The sequence below is a fragment of the Pyrus communis genome, chromosome 15 (genome assembly GCF_041283825.1).
Source record: "Pyrus communis isolate YQ-2024b chromosome 15, ASM4128382v1, whole genome shotgun sequence".
NCBI classification, from domain to species: domain Eukaryota; kingdom Viridiplantae; phylum Streptophyta; class Magnoliopsida; order Rosales; family Rosaceae; genus Pyrus; species Pyrus communis.
The window spans coordinates 18325489-18343597 of NC_142579.1; the positions used below are offsets into that span (position 1 = coordinate 18325489).

Consider the following 18109-nt stretch of genomic DNA (forward strand, 5'->3'; position numbering starts at 1 on the left):
AAATCTGATATTTTGACACGATCAAGCTAAGTGACTCACGAACGTCCTCCAATTGAAATTACTCCAAAATTCGTCCATTTGACCATCTTTTGCTCCAGAGGAAGTCGAAAATCCTATATTGGAAATATAATTCAAAGTATCAAAATTCTTCCAAATTATTAACCAAAATATACTAAGAATAGGGTTAAATATATAATATAAAATATACTCATCACCTTACCTCCCAGTCGAAGCACTTCACCACCGAAGCAGAAAAGTGAAAACACAAATCCTAAACCCTAGACGCTTTTGACGCCGGCAGTCTCTTTCCGTCTGCAATTTTCTCCATCTCCCCCTCTCCATCTCCTCCCTCTGTCATCGACCTCCACCACCTCAGACCTGCTTCCCCTTCATCTCTCTCCCTCATCGCCGTCAAAGCCATTGCCGACACCAGTGATTCAGCCACTACCACCCCGGCACCGCGAATCAGACACCACTACCGCGAACCACCACGACGACCGAACCGAACCGATCGGAACTTCCCCTTCCGAGCCAGCACTAGGATTCCCAAGGCTCAAATAAGCAGCAGAGAAAGCGAAACAGCAGAATGAAGCTGGATGTGAACATGTTGAGATACCTCTCCAAAGATGATTTTAGGGTTCTAACTGCTGTGGAAATGGGAATGAGAAATGTAAGTAAATGACTACTTTCCTTTTTTTTTTCGAAATTGTTCTAATTTCTCAGTCATAGCTAATGGCTAAAGCTAATTTACATATCTATTTGTATTTCTCTTGCAGCATGAAATTGTACCCTGTGAGCTGGTGGATCGGATAGCGTCGCTCAAGTATGTAATTTTTATTGTTGAATTCGAAATCAGTCATCATTTTCTGTAACTTTGATGATCTAATCCTTAAATTTATATTTATAGGCATGGTGGTACTTATAAGGTTCTCAAGAATCTCCTCAGGCATAAGCTCTTGCATCACGACTCTTCTAAATGTAATGCACATGTCCTGATTGAGTCTAACAAACATTATTTTGTTGCAAAATTTCTCTTATTATGTCCTTGCTATCATGTTCATGTGCATCCAGATGACGGGTTTCGACTCACCTACCTTGGTTATGATTTTCTTGCAATTAAGACTCTGGTTAACCGTGGAGTCTTTGTGTCTGTTGGCCGTCAAATTGGCGTAGGAAAAGAGTCTGGTATGGTACTCTTTCTTCTCTTTTTGTTTTATTAACCAATTAAGGCTGTTATCAATCGTGGAGTAATACATGCCATTGTTGTTATTCTTGATTGAATTTCGTTTTCTTTTCAAGATATCTTTGAGGTCGCCACAGAAGATGGTACGGTTATGGCAATGAAGTTGCACCGGCTTGGTAGAGTTTCTTTTAGGGCTGTAAAATCTAAGCGTGATTACTTGAAACATCGTAGCAGTTATAGTTGGCTCTACTTGTCCCGCCTTGCTGCACTCAAAGAATTCGCTTTTATGAAGGTTAGTTGTCTCTATCTTTTGGCATTTTTATCTTTTCGTGTTGCCCTATTGTGGGTTTATAATGTGGATTTTGTCTATATGATTTTGCTCTGCTTGAACAGGCTTTAGAAGAGCATGGCTTTCCTGTTCCAAGTGCTGTGGATTGTAACAGGCATTGTGTGATTATGTCACTTGTTCAAGGCTACCCACTGTAAGCTTCTTAAATATACTGGTTCAAATAATTGAATCTGTTAGCATTGAAACTTCATTTCTTTTGCCAAAAATAATAATAATTGGATTAGAAACCCTGGAAATAGCATGTTACACAATGAAATTTCCAGACGTAATTTGTTCGTTTATGTTTCTTTTGGAGCTGGATTGCTTTAGAAGAAAAGAAGATTAGAAAACGAAAAAAAATAGGGTTAACTGCATTTTACACCACAATGTTTGTGGGTCATTTGACTCATTTGCAAAATGAGCCATGAAGTTTCAATTTTTGCATTTTATACCACTTGATTCCTACCTCTCCGTCAGTTTCACTGTCTAATTAGACATTAACTTCTGATGTGGCATATACTGAGCCAATAACCAAAAAAATAAATAAAAACGATCATGCTGCTTTGAGCTTTGGAATTCACTTCTGTCCTATACAGTGTGCAGGTGAAGCAACTGCAGAACCCAGAGGTGGTTTTTGAAACAATCATCGGACTTGTTGTTCGCCTTGCAGAACATGGTTTAATTCACTGTGACTTCAATGAATTTAACATTATGGTATGCATTTAAGGCAGTCTCTGATATTGTATTATTTCTACAACACTGTGTTTCCTACTTCTGCTCTCACTTGGTACAGTTTCCTACTTCTGCTCTCACTTGGTACAGTTTTTTTATATATTGTATTAGTATTTCAGTTAATATAGGCACTCCAAATGCCTTATTAGTTTCTTGTTTCAACTCATTGGTAAACTCATAAGTAATTTCTAATTTTCTGTTCTTTTAGATTGATGATGATGAGAAGGTCACCATGATTGATTTTCCACAGATGGTGTCTGTATCACATCATAATGCACAGATGTAGGATCCGCTTCTTACAAGTTCCAGTCATTTATAGTTGATTTTCTAAGGGATTTGATTTGTTTATTTGCCTAAAGGTTTTGTTTATCACATATCGTATTCTCATGAAGTTCCTGTGTTTCAGGTACTTTGACCGTGATGTTGAATGTGTCTTTAAGTTTTTTAGAAAGAGGTCAGTGTTCTTTTGTTTCAACTAACAAGTTAATGCAATTTCTTTTTACTTTCTGAATTTTTGTATATAATATTCAAGGTTGTGAAACCCCTGAACAGCATTTCTAGTTGGGTTGACAGAAGGAATGCATCCAGATGACATTTGGCACCATTTTCTTAATAACATTAGTTTAAAAGCAATACACTGAACAATAACGTATAGGCTTTGTGTAACGAACAATTTTGCTTTTTTATTGACTGCTCTGATTTCATCTTTTTCTTTAAGATCATTAGTACATGGCATTGTCTTTTTACTTTTCATTTATCTGCCTGAGGTTAGGGTATGTGCCAGTAGCAAGGGGATAAAGGTTCTGTCTAGCTTGTTAAGATTTTTTCCTTTTCACTCAGGTTCAACATGAATTTTCAAGAGTGCAGAGATGATATTGATAGAACAGAGGTAGACACAGATGAAAGCAGGAGGCTTTGTTTTTCTTCAATAGCCAAGGATGCTGTTTTTCTGGACAAGGAACTTGCTGCCAGTGGGTTTACTAGGAAGGATCAGGAAGAGATTGAGAAGGTATTGTGTAGTTGTGAAGCATGGTAGATTCATATACATTCTCGATTTGAATTTTAGAGCCAAACACTCATATTGTTCTTGCAAGGAAGATGTTCCACCCTTTTGGAAAACATTTCGTTGGGTTATCGAGTCGAGTGTATAGTCCACTCTGTGGTCTCAATATACTGTCCTATCTATTTATGATCAAGTTATTTTGACCAAAAATGCTTTTTCAATCGGATTCAAGACATCTGCAAGGCCAATGTTGTTTTTTTGTTTTGTTGTTATAATGTTCTCAATATCATGCTGTTACGTCCAGTTCATTGAAGGAAGTTTGGATAAGGATGCTAGTTCTGGCGATGAAGGTACTGAAGATGACACAGACAACTCTGCGTTAAATGAATCAAACATAGAGGGTGTTGATTCATTGAATTTGTTAGATCAGGTACATTTTTCAATTGCTTTTTGATGTCATGAAGAAATGGAAGTGATCTGAGTTGCAATCTGAGATCTGAAGTGATTCTTTATGTACAAAATGAAGATTAGTGAAATCAGCTTGTGAAAATGACTGACTTGTATAATTTCATCTTACTTGGAGAGACATTATGGCAAATTATTTTGAGTTCTTTATTTCAGTGGTCCTTATTTACTTGGAGATGCTTTCTTGCATATTGTAAGTTCATACTTTTAACACTTTGTTATTATAATTCAGGACCAGACTTCAAATTTAAAGCAGGAAGAGGAAGGAGCAGAGGACAATCTAAGAAACTGTGAAGCAGGCCCGAGCAGTAAGCCTGAATGTGAAGATGTGAGTGACAAGGTAAGTCCTGAAATTGTCTTTATATTGTGCTTCCTACATGGAATTGAAGTTAGGATTATTTAGGCTTTGGAGTGTACGGTCAACTGTGGCCTGGCAGATATTAGGTAACTTATATTTACATCATGGGTAAATAGCGTTTGGATGCATACGCTAAGCAACTAAGTCAAGATTGTTAAGAGTTTGTTATTTTGTTAGTGAAGTCAGTTTTGCTAAATTAAAGTTAATTACTAATTACTGAAAGTGAATATAAACTGTGATATAATTATTCTTCAAACTCTTAAGAAAATCAGTTTGTTTTACATTACACAAATGGTATGGAAAGCACTCACAATAGTTTGTTTCCGCAGGAGGGAGATAGTGACGCCGAAAATGGAAATGATGCTGAGCTGGTAAAGCGCTTGAGCAAGCAGAGACGACGTGCCATGACAGCAGCCCGTGGAGGACGGAAGACTCTTTCCTCCAGAAATACCTACAAAGATAAGGGCGGTAGATCCTCCAACAAATCCAAAATCCAGAATCAATTAAGCAGCTGGTAGAATAGGTGAAGTCCGACCGCAAAATCCAAGCCTTGGTATCTAGAATACGGAGAAATTTTGGTCTCTTGGTTCAAATATTGGAATCCAAAGACAAGCCAAAAAATGAGCTTAATATAATTGTAGGCCTTGCGGCTTAAAATGATGATATTTTCTGTAATTTATGAATGATAGTAATATCGTTTAATTTTTTGTTATTTTTCGTCTTTTTCTTTTTGAAACTTGTACACAAGTCCCTATGTGTAAGAATCCTTGATCTGCGACTGAATGAGGAGTTCTATTCTATGGCTTCAAGATTCAAGGAAATTTTAGGAAAATTTTCTCCATCTCTATTATTCTAAAGCCAGCCCCCATGCTTCGGGTCACAAGTGTTCGTCAAGAATAGAGTAAATTGTAGCAATTGTTCATTAACTTTAACTCAATCAGAGTAATGGTCTTTCAACTAAAATTACATTAGCATTGGTCCTTCAACTTATCAAGACATGCAACTATGGTTCTTCAACTAAAAATTCATTACCATTGGTCCCTCAACTTTAATCCAACTGGAGAAATGGTCCCTCAACTTTAATCCAATTCGAGCAATGGTCTCTCAACTTTAACCCAATTGTAGCAATGGTCCTTCCAACATAACTTGTTTTGACAGAAGTTAATAAAAATGATCATAGCTACATGTTTTGATGAGTTGAGGGACCCCATTGTAGCAATGGTCATTCCAACATAACTCATTTTGACAAAATTTTGACGAAGTTGATGAAAATGACCATAACTACACATTTTGATGAGTTGACGGACCAATGATAATGGATTTTTAGTTGAGGGACCATTGCTCTAATTTGATTAAAGTTGAGGGACCTAAAGGAATACTGACCTAAGGAACAAATGCCCAAAAGGCCAAGGCTTTGGAAGAATGATCTTCGAACACTTTAGGAGCATATGGCTTCCAAATGTCCTAACAGCTACTCGACTAAGTGCTTCCCCATAAAGTATTTTCAAACTAAGGGGCAAGTTGCGCTTTATGGCACGAGGTCCCAAGAATAGAGGGGTGAACTTATTTAGACATCACTCCAAGCAAAGTGGCGGCCAGTCGAGAGAACAGAGGACTATGAAGGGACATAAAAAACTGATAGATGGGGTGCTTGGGTGCGGGTTTCCACCAACTCCACAGCTGAACAAGGCGCTCAACATGCGTTGTCCCAAGAAATCATGCAAATGGACCTGTGCAAATGTCACCTCGTTGCCACGTGTCGGTCAAAGAGCTAAGGGACATTTAGCAGTTCAAACCTGTGTATTTTGCATTCTAAATGTGAAGGAGATGATACACTTGAGTGCAAAGAATGGAAGCTCAATTAGGATGACAAGTACTCCTTAGAAGGGGCCAGGCAAATTGATAGAGAAAATATAGTGTTAAGTTGAGCTGTTGTAACCTTCTATTCAATCTATTCAAGAGATTCAGTAGATGTAGCCCAGTTTTTGAAGGATGAACCGCTTAAAAATCCATTGTCTATTTCTTGTTAGTCACAAACCTCGAGCCCACTAAGAGTCGACACACAACCGTCTTGGTCTTTGTTGACCTCACCAATTTTGAGCGTATATGAGTTTAAATTTCAAGATTTGTATAGTTGGTAGATCCAATCAAACTCTAATTGCACATGGTCCAATACCTTAGTAGATAGGATGTTGAGTTTTCACCATGAGTCCCTGATTCGAAATTCTCTATTTCCTAAATTATTGTAATAGTTTTGAATTCTCCCATTTTCCCTCTACTTAATAATATTAATTAAAAAAAATCAAACTCATCTAACCACAATCAGGAGAATGATGAACATCATCACCACGTAAAAATAAAATTGGTGAGCATATGCAGACGGCGCTATACTGCAAGGGCGAAAGCAATTATGCTTACGCACCTTGGTGCGGGCTTGATCCTTACCGATTTCCCTCTGTTCTAACAACTATTTAACTTACCAACATTATTGTTTAACTAAAAAAATAAATGAAAAAAAGATGGGTGAGAAAAATATTTCGATAGAAACATCATATCATAGTAAATTTCATTAGCTTAGGCAAATAAGCAAATTGAAGGAAAGAAACGCACCCAACGGTTTTCTTCAAGTCCAACTCTCTCTCACAGATCCAGATTCGAGACCGCCTTATGGATTGTGGACCTACTTTTCCAAAAGCCCAAATCCAATAAAACGCATATAATTATACGTTTCCGCGTTTCTGTCGACTCTCCTTTCTCCGACCTCCTCAGACTCTCTGACCGCATGCCACGGAGCAACTCAACCAAACGCCGACGGTCGTCCACTCCTCGCATTTGCAGCGATCGGGTCGTCGGATCCAATTGACTCGTTTCACAAAACTGCGTCGTATTTGCTAGAGAAGAAGAATAAGGAGGAGGGATGTGGGTCTTCTACCTGATCTCTCTCCCCCTGACCTTGGGCATGGTCCTTTTCACGCTCAAGTACTTCGCCGGCCCGGAGATCCCTCGATATGTTATGCTTACCGTTGGGTACACTTGGTTCTGTTCTCTCTCCATCATCGTCATTGTGCCGGCCGACATATGGACGGTACTTTTTCCATGCCCAATTTCGGCGTTGTTTCGTTCGGTTTATGGTTGTTTGAATTCGATTCAGTTATTAGGGTTTTGTAAATTTCTGAATTTGGAGGTCTTTTAATCAACTGGGTGCATTTTTTGGAAAATTTTGCAGCTGGTTGTTTACTACATTTCTCTGCAGCTCGGTTTAGCTCGCCTAATTTTTTTCTGTAATAATGCAAAAGCCCTTTTGTTTGTTTGTTTTTTTTTTTTTTTTTGTTTAAATTGGGTGGCGGATTTTGTATCAGCAAGCATTGTGTTTTTCGGTTCGAAAATGAAAGTAACCCTGTTGGGGACTTTAGTTTTACGTTATATTAGTATGCAATTACTCTCTTAACATTGAAATGATGTAAAATTAGTTTCGTTGCAAGAAAACATCGGTTCAATTGTTCAACTTACCAATTGTATATTTGCCAGCTCAGGACTATCTGTTACTTTATGTAATGGCTCAAGTTGTTATGTTTGTAATTGTTTTGGCTATGCAACAATTAGCGATTTCGCGAATGTTTCTGATTCTCTGATTACATTTGCAGACGATAAACCATATTGAGAGTGGAGGAATCTCTTTCTTTTGGAGCTGGTCATATTGGAGTACATTTTTACTAACTTGGTACGCAACATGGAAATTAATTAACTCTTTTACTTGCTCTATTCTATATTTTGTATATAGTTGAGTTGCGTTTAGTTCAAGATTTCAGTTAGTATATTATCTGGCTGTTACTATCCTTTATCTTTGGTTTGGTGATTAACATTATTGTCAAGGATCTGTTATTGTCATTGGACACATGTATAATGCATGCAATTGCTTAACAAAATTTGGTCGAATAAGCTCCATTAAATGACTTTTCTGTGTTTGTGACCTTTTACTCAAAGTTTATATGTTTTGTTCTATATGTGCTGATTTGTGTTTTCGTTTTTCCAGAAGATTAGTTTTTGGTAAAATAGAAATATTAGGAACATTCTACCCTATTGTTGAGTTTCGTTAATGAATTTTTGAAGTGTTAATTCTGCACCATTTCTAATTTTAAGATTTTCAATCATGATTATCTGCCCCTTCAATTTGCCTTTGGTTGGATAAATCATTGCATTATGTATATATAAATGCGTTTATAGCTAACTTGCAAATTTCCTCATACTTTTAAGTTGTCTCTGAGCAGGACTGTGGTGCCCCTTATTCAGGGTTTTGAAGATGCTGGGGACTTCACTGTGACAGAGAGATTGAAGACTAGTGTACATGTTAACTTGGTTTTCTATCTAATTCTGGGGTTTATTGGTCTTATTGGATTAATTCTTCTCATCAGTATGCACAAAAACTGGTTTGTTCCTTGTCCTCCAAAGTTGATTTATATTCATGCCGATGTTAATTTCTTCATAAATGTTGCCTATAAGGAGTCTAGAGACATTAAATAAGTTGTTAATTTCTTATTTCAAATGGCCCTGCGTACCCATTTATGTGATAAATACTAAATTATTCCTCTATCTGTTTCTTTTGTGTTCTGAAATGATTTAAGGAAACATTGCTTTTGTGCTCTGAAATGATTTAAGGAAACAGTGAAGAACTTTCGACCTTTTGGGTTATTGATTAATAACAGTGTGTTGCACATAGTTTATCATTGACAGTAAGAGCAATTTGATGTGGTATCAGTTTAATTTAAGAACACACGTTGGAGTTTCACATCCCTGACATGTTTGTGGAAAATTCTTCTTTCCCAATAACCTATGAAATAATCATTTCTTTTGACAATAGATGATTGTACCGAATTACATTGAAGTTGAAAAAGAATAAGTACCTTGTAACTCTAGTGTGGGCACCAAGGTGGTAGGACAATGGTTCGACTCCTTTGGCCGGGCTTGCTTGTTGCAAGCTGTGAGTTAGGTCATAAAAATAAGCATGTAGTGCAAATTAGATGGAAAAAAATTGCTTCATTACAGACACAGTAGAGAAGGCTACATGGACTAGGAAGAAGATAATGTCGCAGCCAGTCTAACAGGGCTCATCATTTTTTTTTTCTTTATGATTTTCCTTGGCTATTTGAGCTATCCTATCCATTCCTCATTTATTTGTTTTTTTTCCATTTTTTGCTTAATTAACAGGGGTGGAGGTGTTCTTGGTTTTGCCATGGGCTGCTCGAATACTTTTGGACTTGTTACAGGTGCATTTCTTCTTGGATTTGGGTTGAGTGAAATCCCAAAGGGCCTTTGGAAAAACTCTGATTGGACTATTCGGCAAAAAGTTCTTTCTCATAAAATTGCCAAAATGGCTGTGAAACTTGATGACGCCCATCAAGATCTTTCAAATGCTATTGTGGTAATTTTTCTCTCTCAGTTGTCAATGCAAAGACTTCCATGTTTTCTTGTGCTCTCCTTTTCCTTGTTAGCAAATTACGGCATGCTGTATTTATCAATATTTTTGGAGTTGTTTAAATTCGTTTCTATTCTTAATTCATAAAAAGTTGATTTTTGCATTGTCGTTCTAAAATTCTGAGTTGTGTTATCATTGTTCATTTACCTTCCTTGTAACTTAGATCTATGTACAAGTTATGGGTGGACATTTTTCCAGCTACCTGCCAAATCCGATTGGCTGATCTTACCAGATCTCTCCTGTTTTCTTTTCCTATTCTGATTGAATTAAGTGAATACCTATTCAAGCTTTAACCCAAAATTCCAACTCAATCCGATTTGAATAAATAGAGTAGTGAAATTTGAGGTGTTTGCATTCAGTTGATATTTGAAAAACAGTATTGTGCTAAACACCAAAATGGCTGTGCTGAAATTTTTTTTTTCATATAATATTATACAAAATTTATTTATTTACTTCTAACCAATGTGATTGACCAGATAACAAATCATATTTTGGAATTGCTTCCACAGCTGACTTGGCAGAGTGCATGATTTTACATTTTTTCTTAGCAGAAGATTTACTTTGTAGTTTTGTTTATGCTCAAACTTTCCCTTTTCCGAACTGTTCTCTTCCTCTCCTGTGATATCACTTAGAAATCGAAGACTTAATTTTTTTTTTCTTTATCGATGCCATGGATATCTCTCAAAGGCTCACAGTTCTAGAAAAAGCTTATCTTGACCACACATTTGATCTCATACCTACTTTGATGTTTATATTTAAATTTCTAATGCTGAGAATTAATCTCAATATTTTTATGCAAGATCAATAGTGTTTCATGCTTTTTGCGAGGTCAGTAGTGTTTCATGTTTGTTGCAAGATCAGTAGTGTTTCATGTTTGTAGCAAGATCAGTAGTGTTTCATGTTTGTTGCGAGATCAGTAATGTTTTATGCAAGATCAGTAGTGTGCTTTTATCTTGTATTCTTCTATTATTCTCCAATGAAATCTTTACCATTCTAAAGATTCAAGAAAAGGACTTTCAAGGATTCATATGTTCATATGCACAAAAGGGGTTGGGGGAAAGGAGGAAGGGGGTATGTCGTTACATACAGAGACATTTTCCCAACACTTGATTTCACATTCCCAACATATCTTGTATCTATGACCATGGGGAAGTGCATGCAAGACTGTTAATGTCTTTGTGTGGAAAAAGTTACATTATTTGCCTTGTTTCCTTTTTGGCTGTGTGTGTCTGGTTACTTTCCTTCAGAAATGTTTGCTGTAATTTTCTGATCTCTGCCTGAGCATCTTGTGAGAAATTCCTCAATTTGTCTCATGTTTCCTTAAAAGTTGAAAGTTCTTCAATGTTTCCCCCCTTTTGTCCTCTAGCCATGAACTATGCTTTCCAGTTTTCACAGTTGTGTTGTATCTTTTGCAGTTTCCTGCAGTATGGTGGTACTTTTATTATATATTACTTTTCTGTAAACTTAATGGTTTGTTCATTAGGTCGCCCAAGCAACATCCACTCAGATGTCCAAGCGTGATCCTTTGAGACCCTACATGGATATAATAGACAATATGTTAGCTCAAATGGTATTTATCTACTTATTTACAAAATCGAATGGAAAATAAAAATGGATCTTCACTACTTCTGTAATGGTTCTCTTTGTAATATTTTGAACCCTCTTTTACCAGTTCAGGGAGGACCCATCCTTCAAACCACAAGGTGGCCGATTAGGTGAAAATGACATGGACTATGATACTGATGAAAAATCAATGGCAACACTTAGGCGTCATCTACGAGGAGCCCGGGAAGAGTATTACCGGTACAAAAGGTAAACTGCTTTGCTGTATACATTGTTTGTTCTTCATCTTCATCCGTATACCATTCGCCGAAGTTAATTTTGCATTTGTTTGTGCCTAAGTCTATGTTTATTCAGGCTGTAGATGTTCTATGTAATCCATAGTGATTGGGAACTAAATAGGTTTGCAAATTTCTTTTAGATGGCTGTCTTGATGCTTGTAAAACAATCATATGATTTGTGCTCCTTTTAGTTGAACTTTGTTGTAGTTTTTCATTCGGAAAAAATATTATTTTTGTGCTTATCTGTATTAGAAAACATTCTTACGTGTCAATGTGCTTGCACATATTGAATAGAATTTGGCTTTCTGCTCAGTAATGGAAAAACTTGTTTGTTGGAATTGTATATTTAGTTCAGTCTATGCGGTAATGCTTTATCAATCAGGTTGCTGATATGAGAATAAGTTTTTCATCCTGAATTTTTTCCTTTCTAGTGTTGCTTTGCTGTTATGTTGCATTGTTCACCTTTTGTGTTATAGATCAGGATGTAAGTGAAGGTTTGTGTACTGTTTTCTACTGGATGCACGGCCATGAAATCAGTGTATATAAATAAGTACTGGTATCTCTGTAGATTGATTACTGTTTATTGTCACAAATAAATGTATATGATTTTTTTTAATAATACTGTGTGATTCAAGTTTTTATTATGAATTTAGGATCCACAGTCATACTATTTTTCACCTTCGGATTCAGTATTCTGCTAGATTTATAATCATAATAGTAAGGTTCATTTTATCAAAAATTTAACGTTAGTTTTGCAGTGAGTATATGACCTATGTTATGGAGGCCCTTGAACTTGAAGATACTATAAAAAATTATGAACGTCGGAGTTCTACTGGATGGTATGCCTCTGACTCTGCTTTTCTCTATTCTTATTCCATCATTATATTTATCCTACACACGCACACCTACATGCACGCATTTGTGTATATATGGGGTAATGTTCTCATTATGTTGCCAAAGTGTCAATATTTGATCACACATGCAAACAAGAATCCATTTGAATAATGGTCCACAGTAACAATCAGACAGCATAAGATGTTAAACTGCCTGGCAAGAGAATACGTGTGTATGTGTGTATCAGTCCCCTTCCGTTGAGGGATCCCTCAAATATGCTCTTGATCTTATAAGTACATGCTACCATTTCAGGAAATATGTCTCAAGCTTCAGACCTACTCGAAATGGCAGATTAGGATCTCTTGTTGATACAATAGGTAACATTCAGATCTTATAATTCATTTCTACATTAAATTTTAAGTACTTGGCATGGCTGAGCATGAGTGCCAAGTTGTTTTGTTAAGTTGCATGAAGGGTCTTGTGTATGCTTTCATTTAAATAGGATACTTACGTGTGAACACTTTATATTGTCTTATCTTGGCTATTAAAACACATTCTTGATAAAGCCGCTATGTATTGTTATGTTGAGAATGTATTTGTAAGATTGAGTTATTTTATTTTTGAAGTTCTTTATTTTCATGCATCTTTTCACCATAAAGCTTCTTAGAGTATCTCCAGGGGAGTATGCAAACCAAGTTGGCAAAATTGTACTATACGAACCTAGGTTGCATATTGCCTACCCATGGGCCTCATAAAAAAAAAAAGGGTCACTTGATTGGAAATAGGCAAACCAAGTAGGTAAAGTTGTATTATATTGTTATAATTTTTTATTTTATTTTTGTTGAACCACAAAAGATGTAAATGGTAAAACTTGTGGGACCCAGTGATATATTTTATTGTAAAAAGTGCGGGCCTCATAGTACCCATTCGCTTTGAGGATAAAATAACCTATATGGCTACGCAAACCTTGTTTGCCTTCTCATTTGCCTATGCATGTTTATACTCCCTCGCAGATGCTCTTAAACCTCAATATTATATTTTTGGTAATGAAACATAAAATTAATTGAAATTGAAGCTTTATCTTGTTTGAATATTAAAAAGTCAAGCTCCAAACTGAAATCAAGATTGATTCTCTCCCTTTGCAGAATTCTTTTGGCGCTGCATACTAAGAAAAGAAGTTGAGAAACTTCTGGCTATCATACTTGGTATTATTTCAATTGCTATTCTTTTAGCAGAGGCAACTCTTCTTCCTCGAGTTGATCTATCTCTCTTTTCAATTCTCATCAATTCTGTTGGAAAGCAAGAGGTTCTTGTACAGGTGGGTGATATGTGTTTTTGTAAGTTTTAGTCTTTTTGTTTTGTGGACATTTTGCAATTGGTGTAGGAGAAAGTTCTGTCAATTTTTTTTTTTGAAGGTTGATGTTTCTCGCCCAGGTTTCAGTGCTGGACATAGTGTTTGGAAGGAAAAATTGAACAAAACTAGTTGCATATGTTCTTTGGACTCATATGATACATCTTTGTGACAAGTCGCACATAGAAAGATAGAAATGTTCAGAAAAGCATTGATCTTCTTATATAACGTGTCTGGTCTCCTTATTTGAAGGAATGCTGTTACATTCTTTTTATCACCCTACTGCTCACTAATGTAAATTTGTTTACTCAACTATTTCCCAGGTATTTGCCTTTGTTCCTTTGATGTATATGTGCATCTGCACATATTACTCCTTGTTCAAAATTGGTATGTTGATGTTTTACTCATTAACACCCAAGCAAACAAGCTCAGTCAACTTGCTTATGATATGCTCGTAAGTTGTGATCTGAACTCTAGTTTGACAACTTTAAGGTCTAACTCATCTTTCGTTAAAACAGTACTCATGTTCCATTATCATCATATCTTCCAGGATGGTCGCTCGTTATGCTCCTCCAGTTTCATACAATTTCCTTAATCTCATTCGTCTTGGTGAACACAAGACTATATTTGAAAAGGTATTTCTCTCATCCATCTCATCTGTTCCTCTATTACTCATCATCCTTTCTATTTGTACTTATAGTCACAAGGGATCCTTGTAACAAAAGCCAATTTAAAAGCTTTCAAACTTTTCTCATGATTTTAATTTAAATCTAAATACTCTTGGGCAACTGTTAAGTCTGTAACAAAAATAACAGTTAAAAATCTTCTGTAGCACGTGGATCTGTTTCTTTTACAAGTGATGTCCTCTTTTCTTGACATAATAACATTCATGAGTAACATTATTTTTCTCTGGTTGGGTTCTTATGTTTTCAAAATACTTCCTGATTAATCAAAAAATTAGTTTTCTCAGCAATTAAAAATAATTGACCAAAAATTAGTTTTCTCATCAATTGTAAATTCGCTTTTAAACATTACAGTAATGTTGTTTCCCGTGTAGTTTTGGGTTAAGCAATAGATATATTAGATTTTGACTCGTTTGTGAACTTCCCTTACTTTATTTAGTAACTGACTATTTTACCGTTGTACTTGGGATTTTTTATGGCAGCGAATGGGAAACATTGATCAAGCTGTCCCTTTCTTTGGGAGTGAGTTTAACAGAATATATCCACTTATCATGGTTGTGTACACCCTATTGGTCGCCTGCAATTTTTTTGACCGCATAATTAATTTTTTTGGGAGCTGGAAGCGATTTAGATTTCAAACTGAAACTGATGATATGGATGGTTTTGATCCATCTGGATTAATTATCTTACAAAAGGGTAAGCATATGCCATGATCTGCTCTTCTAAGAAGGCATGGACGACTATCACTCTGGCTGGTCATCTGTGAATTTAGTATCCTTTTTCTCTTTTTGGTTTAAATTTTCCTTCTCTTTTGAGAATGACTAACTTGTCCTCATTTCCTCAGAACGATCTTGGATTGAACAAGGTCTGAAAGTTGGTGAACATGTGATCCCCTTGGCTAGGAATTTCAACAGCACGGATGTTGAGACTGGTAGCAACAACATGGTACATTAATCGTTAGCACGCAAGATGTTTGGATTTGCTTAATAAATTATTGGCATACTGTAGCCATCCTAATATGTGATTTTCTTTTCCAGTTCACGTTATCGTTTTTCTCCTTCACGCTTATAGTTTGTTTCCTAACTTAAAAGTGTTGAATTTTCAGGATAGGACTCATGTTGAACTGAAAGCAACAACCAGTCTGGGCACGGAGGGTGCAAATGGAACTACGTCAAAATCTTTGAAAGAAGAATCTCGTAGTAGATATGGCTCAAGCAAAGAAGCCATCAGCAACAAGTATGCTGCCATTAGAGGTCAGAGATCATCTTCGAATGCAAATCCGGTGGAGAAGAATATTTCTGCTGCCAAAGTCTCCTTGCTTGAAGAAGGCAACTCTAACCCTGATAGCACGGCGGGAGGGTTACCTACTGGTTTGTCCTCAAAGTGGGAATCAATGAAAAATGGTTTTCAAAATTTCAAGGCAAACATAGCAGCCAAAAAATTCATTCCCTTGCGCCAAGTTCAAGATACTGAAGACCTATCTCGTGCATCTTCTAACGAGTCCCTCGACGAGATATTCCAGAGATTGAAGCGGCCATCTGTAGACCATGTGAGTTATGTTGACGAGGATGAAGATGGCATGGAGGGGAGGTCTGGTCCCAGCAGATAATAATCTGTTCTAGGTAACGAACTTCTTACCCTTTTGGAATTGGGAATTATAAGCCCCATAAAATGTATAGTTCCCGTGGCGAGGGGCGGATAGCTTGGGAGGATATTTTGCGATACTGAAACTACATCGTTTACAGCCGCTAGTCAGAAAACTCGAACAATTTGACAAGAAAGATAGGAACATTTCAGTGATTTGTAAAAAAAAAAAAGAAAGGAAAATGAATGTTGTATTGAATTATACGTGTAATTTTAAAATCATGTGACCATTTTGTTTCTCCACAGCGAACGCCTTTGGAGCCGACTAATATCTTAACAGAATTCGCTTTCTTTAGATTTGCACTTTTCATAACAGTAACACTGTACACAACAGTTTTCTGAAATTTTAGTCAAACAAGCAAACCGCACGGAACAATTTTGTAAGAGATATTCAAACATGTTCGTGCAAAAAGAAAAGGTCCAAGATGGATGGTCTAATTATATGTACATCATATCGGCTAATGGGATATGACCAAAGAATAATCATACACGTGGTCAAATAAACAGCCCTTTCAAGTCAAACTATCATAAACTCTCTCACTAACTCACTGAGTCGAAACTTAGATTTATATCATCTAATGAGATTGTTGATAATTGAATTACTATTTAAGTGTTAAATAACGTGTTTATTTGTTACTGATTATACATCACATAGTTTGCAACTACGTCGTTTAATAAATTGGTAAACATTACTCTTCACAATTCGTTGAAAACATATCTCTCAACAATTTAACTTGTACACCATACATAATATCGCAAATAATCTAAGGTTTCTCTAACCAACATTTGGATTCATGATACAACGATCATAATACGATACATTCGACTGAATTGAATTATCAAAACCCAGCAAGAACAACCCACCTCCCATTAACTCTATATTTCTAAGATCAGTAAGACAATACCAAGAAGATTGGTTGCACACTTAAATTTCACATCGTATTATCTGATACCATATTACAGAAAAAACATACATATACTAATTATTTTCTGTTGATCAATCGATCCTAAGACAAATATATATAGTTACTAATTAAGCAATCGAATGAAGTCCAATCAAAGTTCGTGCCTCTTATCTAAGACCAGTCTCTGGGTGCTTGAGAACCTCCTTGGTTGATCTATTCCCCGTTTTCCGTAGCAGCTTCGACCAAAACCCTCTTTTCTTCTGCTTCCCACTACTGTTCTTGTGACCATCTCCGAAACTATGATGACTGCTCTTCGAAACGACGGCAACCGACCTGCTCTTCTTCATCAGCCCATGACCACCAGCACCAGTTGTAGGAGCACAAGTAGTGGTACTGCTCCTTATCATAAAAGAAACCGAACCCAAAACATTCATATGGGAACCATTACGTCGACGATGATCTCGGCCGCTGCCCACCACTGGCGCCGGAGAGTTGCAAGTGGAGGAGGAAACAGAAGAGGAATCGGATTGATCATGTGCAGAAGGATAACCAACTTGGAGTCTGTCGGTGAGATGAGTTGAGGAGGGAGCGTAGAGCTGAGAGAGCTTCTCACTCAGACAAGCTGAACAGACGCCTGGTGATATTAGGGTTTGCTTATTATCGGTGGCGTAGTACTGGAACTGGTGGTGCCTCATGCATCCTCTCTGTGATTCTGACCAACCCATGGTTTTCAAATTAGGTCTGAAATTCTATGCGCTTAGTTGGTATGCACGAGGGAATTCCTCGTTTTATAGGGAGAAGAGGATTGAGTTGCTTTCTAGGTAGTAATTCATTTGTTTATCTCGAAACAAGACGCACGCACGTAGTGTTTTCCCACGAACGTTCGTTTGTGTTAATCCAAGGTGCTAAGGCCTCGTTTGCTAGTCGAGTAAACATAATATATTATTTTTAATAGTAATGTTAGGCATATCAACTTTTTAGACTATATTTGTAAACTATGTGATGTGTCACTATTAGGAAATAAACACATTAATTAATAATCCAATAATTAATAACCACGTTATAATTTAAATAGATAGTCTTCCTAGCATTACCCTGTTAATACAAATGATGTTTCTACACAGATTTACACTATAAAAGTGAGAGAGAAGAGTTTGAACTAGGAACATAATAAGTTAAAGAAGAAAGCTCAAACCATTAAGGCAATCCACCACTTGCAAAATAGACCTAATATTGTAAGTTAAAGTAATTCTACCTAGACATACTTGCTGCAACCATTTTAATATATATGAAGATGAATCCACATACA

The 18109-nt window shown here is 36.5% G+C and overlaps 3 protein-coding genes across 4 annotated transcripts; 2 read left to right on the top strand and 1 right to left on the bottom strand.

Annotated features, from left to right (window-relative positions):
• The first annotated feature begins 214 nt into the window (after nucleotides 1–214).
• LOC137743743 (serine/threonine-protein kinase rio2) lies at nucleotides 215–4901 on the top strand. Of its 2 annotated transcripts, XM_088686298.1 has the most exons (14): nucleotides 215–670; nucleotides 777–823; nucleotides 908–978; nucleotides 1072–1185; nucleotides 1300–1475; nucleotides 1577–1665; nucleotides 2108–2225; nucleotides 2452–2525; nucleotides 2650–2697; nucleotides 3084–3252; nucleotides 3551–3676; nucleotides 3944–4051; nucleotides 4399–4616; nucleotides 4695–4901. In XM_088686298.1, exons 1-13 carry the CDS (start codon nucleotides 587–589, stop codon nucleotides 4585–4587), a joined length of 1413 nt encoding a protein of 470 aa, XP_088542424.1. In that variant the 5' UTR covers nucleotides 215–586; the 3' UTR covers nucleotides 4588–4616; nucleotides 4695–4901. The 2 variants fall into 2 exon arrangements, with proteins under 2 accessions (XP_088542424.1, XP_068339790.2); XM_068483689.2 differs by having other exon boundaries at nucleotides 4399–4901.
• A 1745-nt stretch (nucleotides 4902–6646) lies between these two features.
• Nucleotides 6647–16190, top strand: LOC137746004 (uncharacterized). The gene is made up of 14 exons (XM_068486050.2): nucleotides 6647–7154; nucleotides 7714–7790; nucleotides 8338–8496; nucleotides 9275–9488; nucleotides 11026–11112; nucleotides 11215–11354; nucleotides 12142–12222; nucleotides 12530–12594; nucleotides 13363–13535; nucleotides 13892–14022; nucleotides 14119–14203; nucleotides 14734–14947; nucleotides 15096–15196; nucleotides 15357–16190. Exons 1-14 carry the CDS (start codon nucleotides 6987–6989, stop codon nucleotides 15858–15860), a joined length of 2199 nt encoding a protein of 732 aa, XP_068342151.2. The 5' UTR covers nucleotides 6647–6986; the 3' UTR covers nucleotides 15861–16190.
• Nucleotides 16191–16812: 622 nt separating this feature from the next.
• On the bottom strand, nucleotides 16813–17621 carry LOC148690619 (uncharacterized). The gene has a single exon (XM_088685687.1). It carries the CDS (start codon nucleotides 17523–17525, stop codon nucleotides 16968–16970), a length of 558 nt encoding a protein of 185 aa, XP_088541813.1. The 5' UTR covers nucleotides 17526–17621; the 3' UTR covers nucleotides 16813–16967.
• Between the last annotated feature and the right edge of the window lie 488 nt (nucleotides 17622–18109).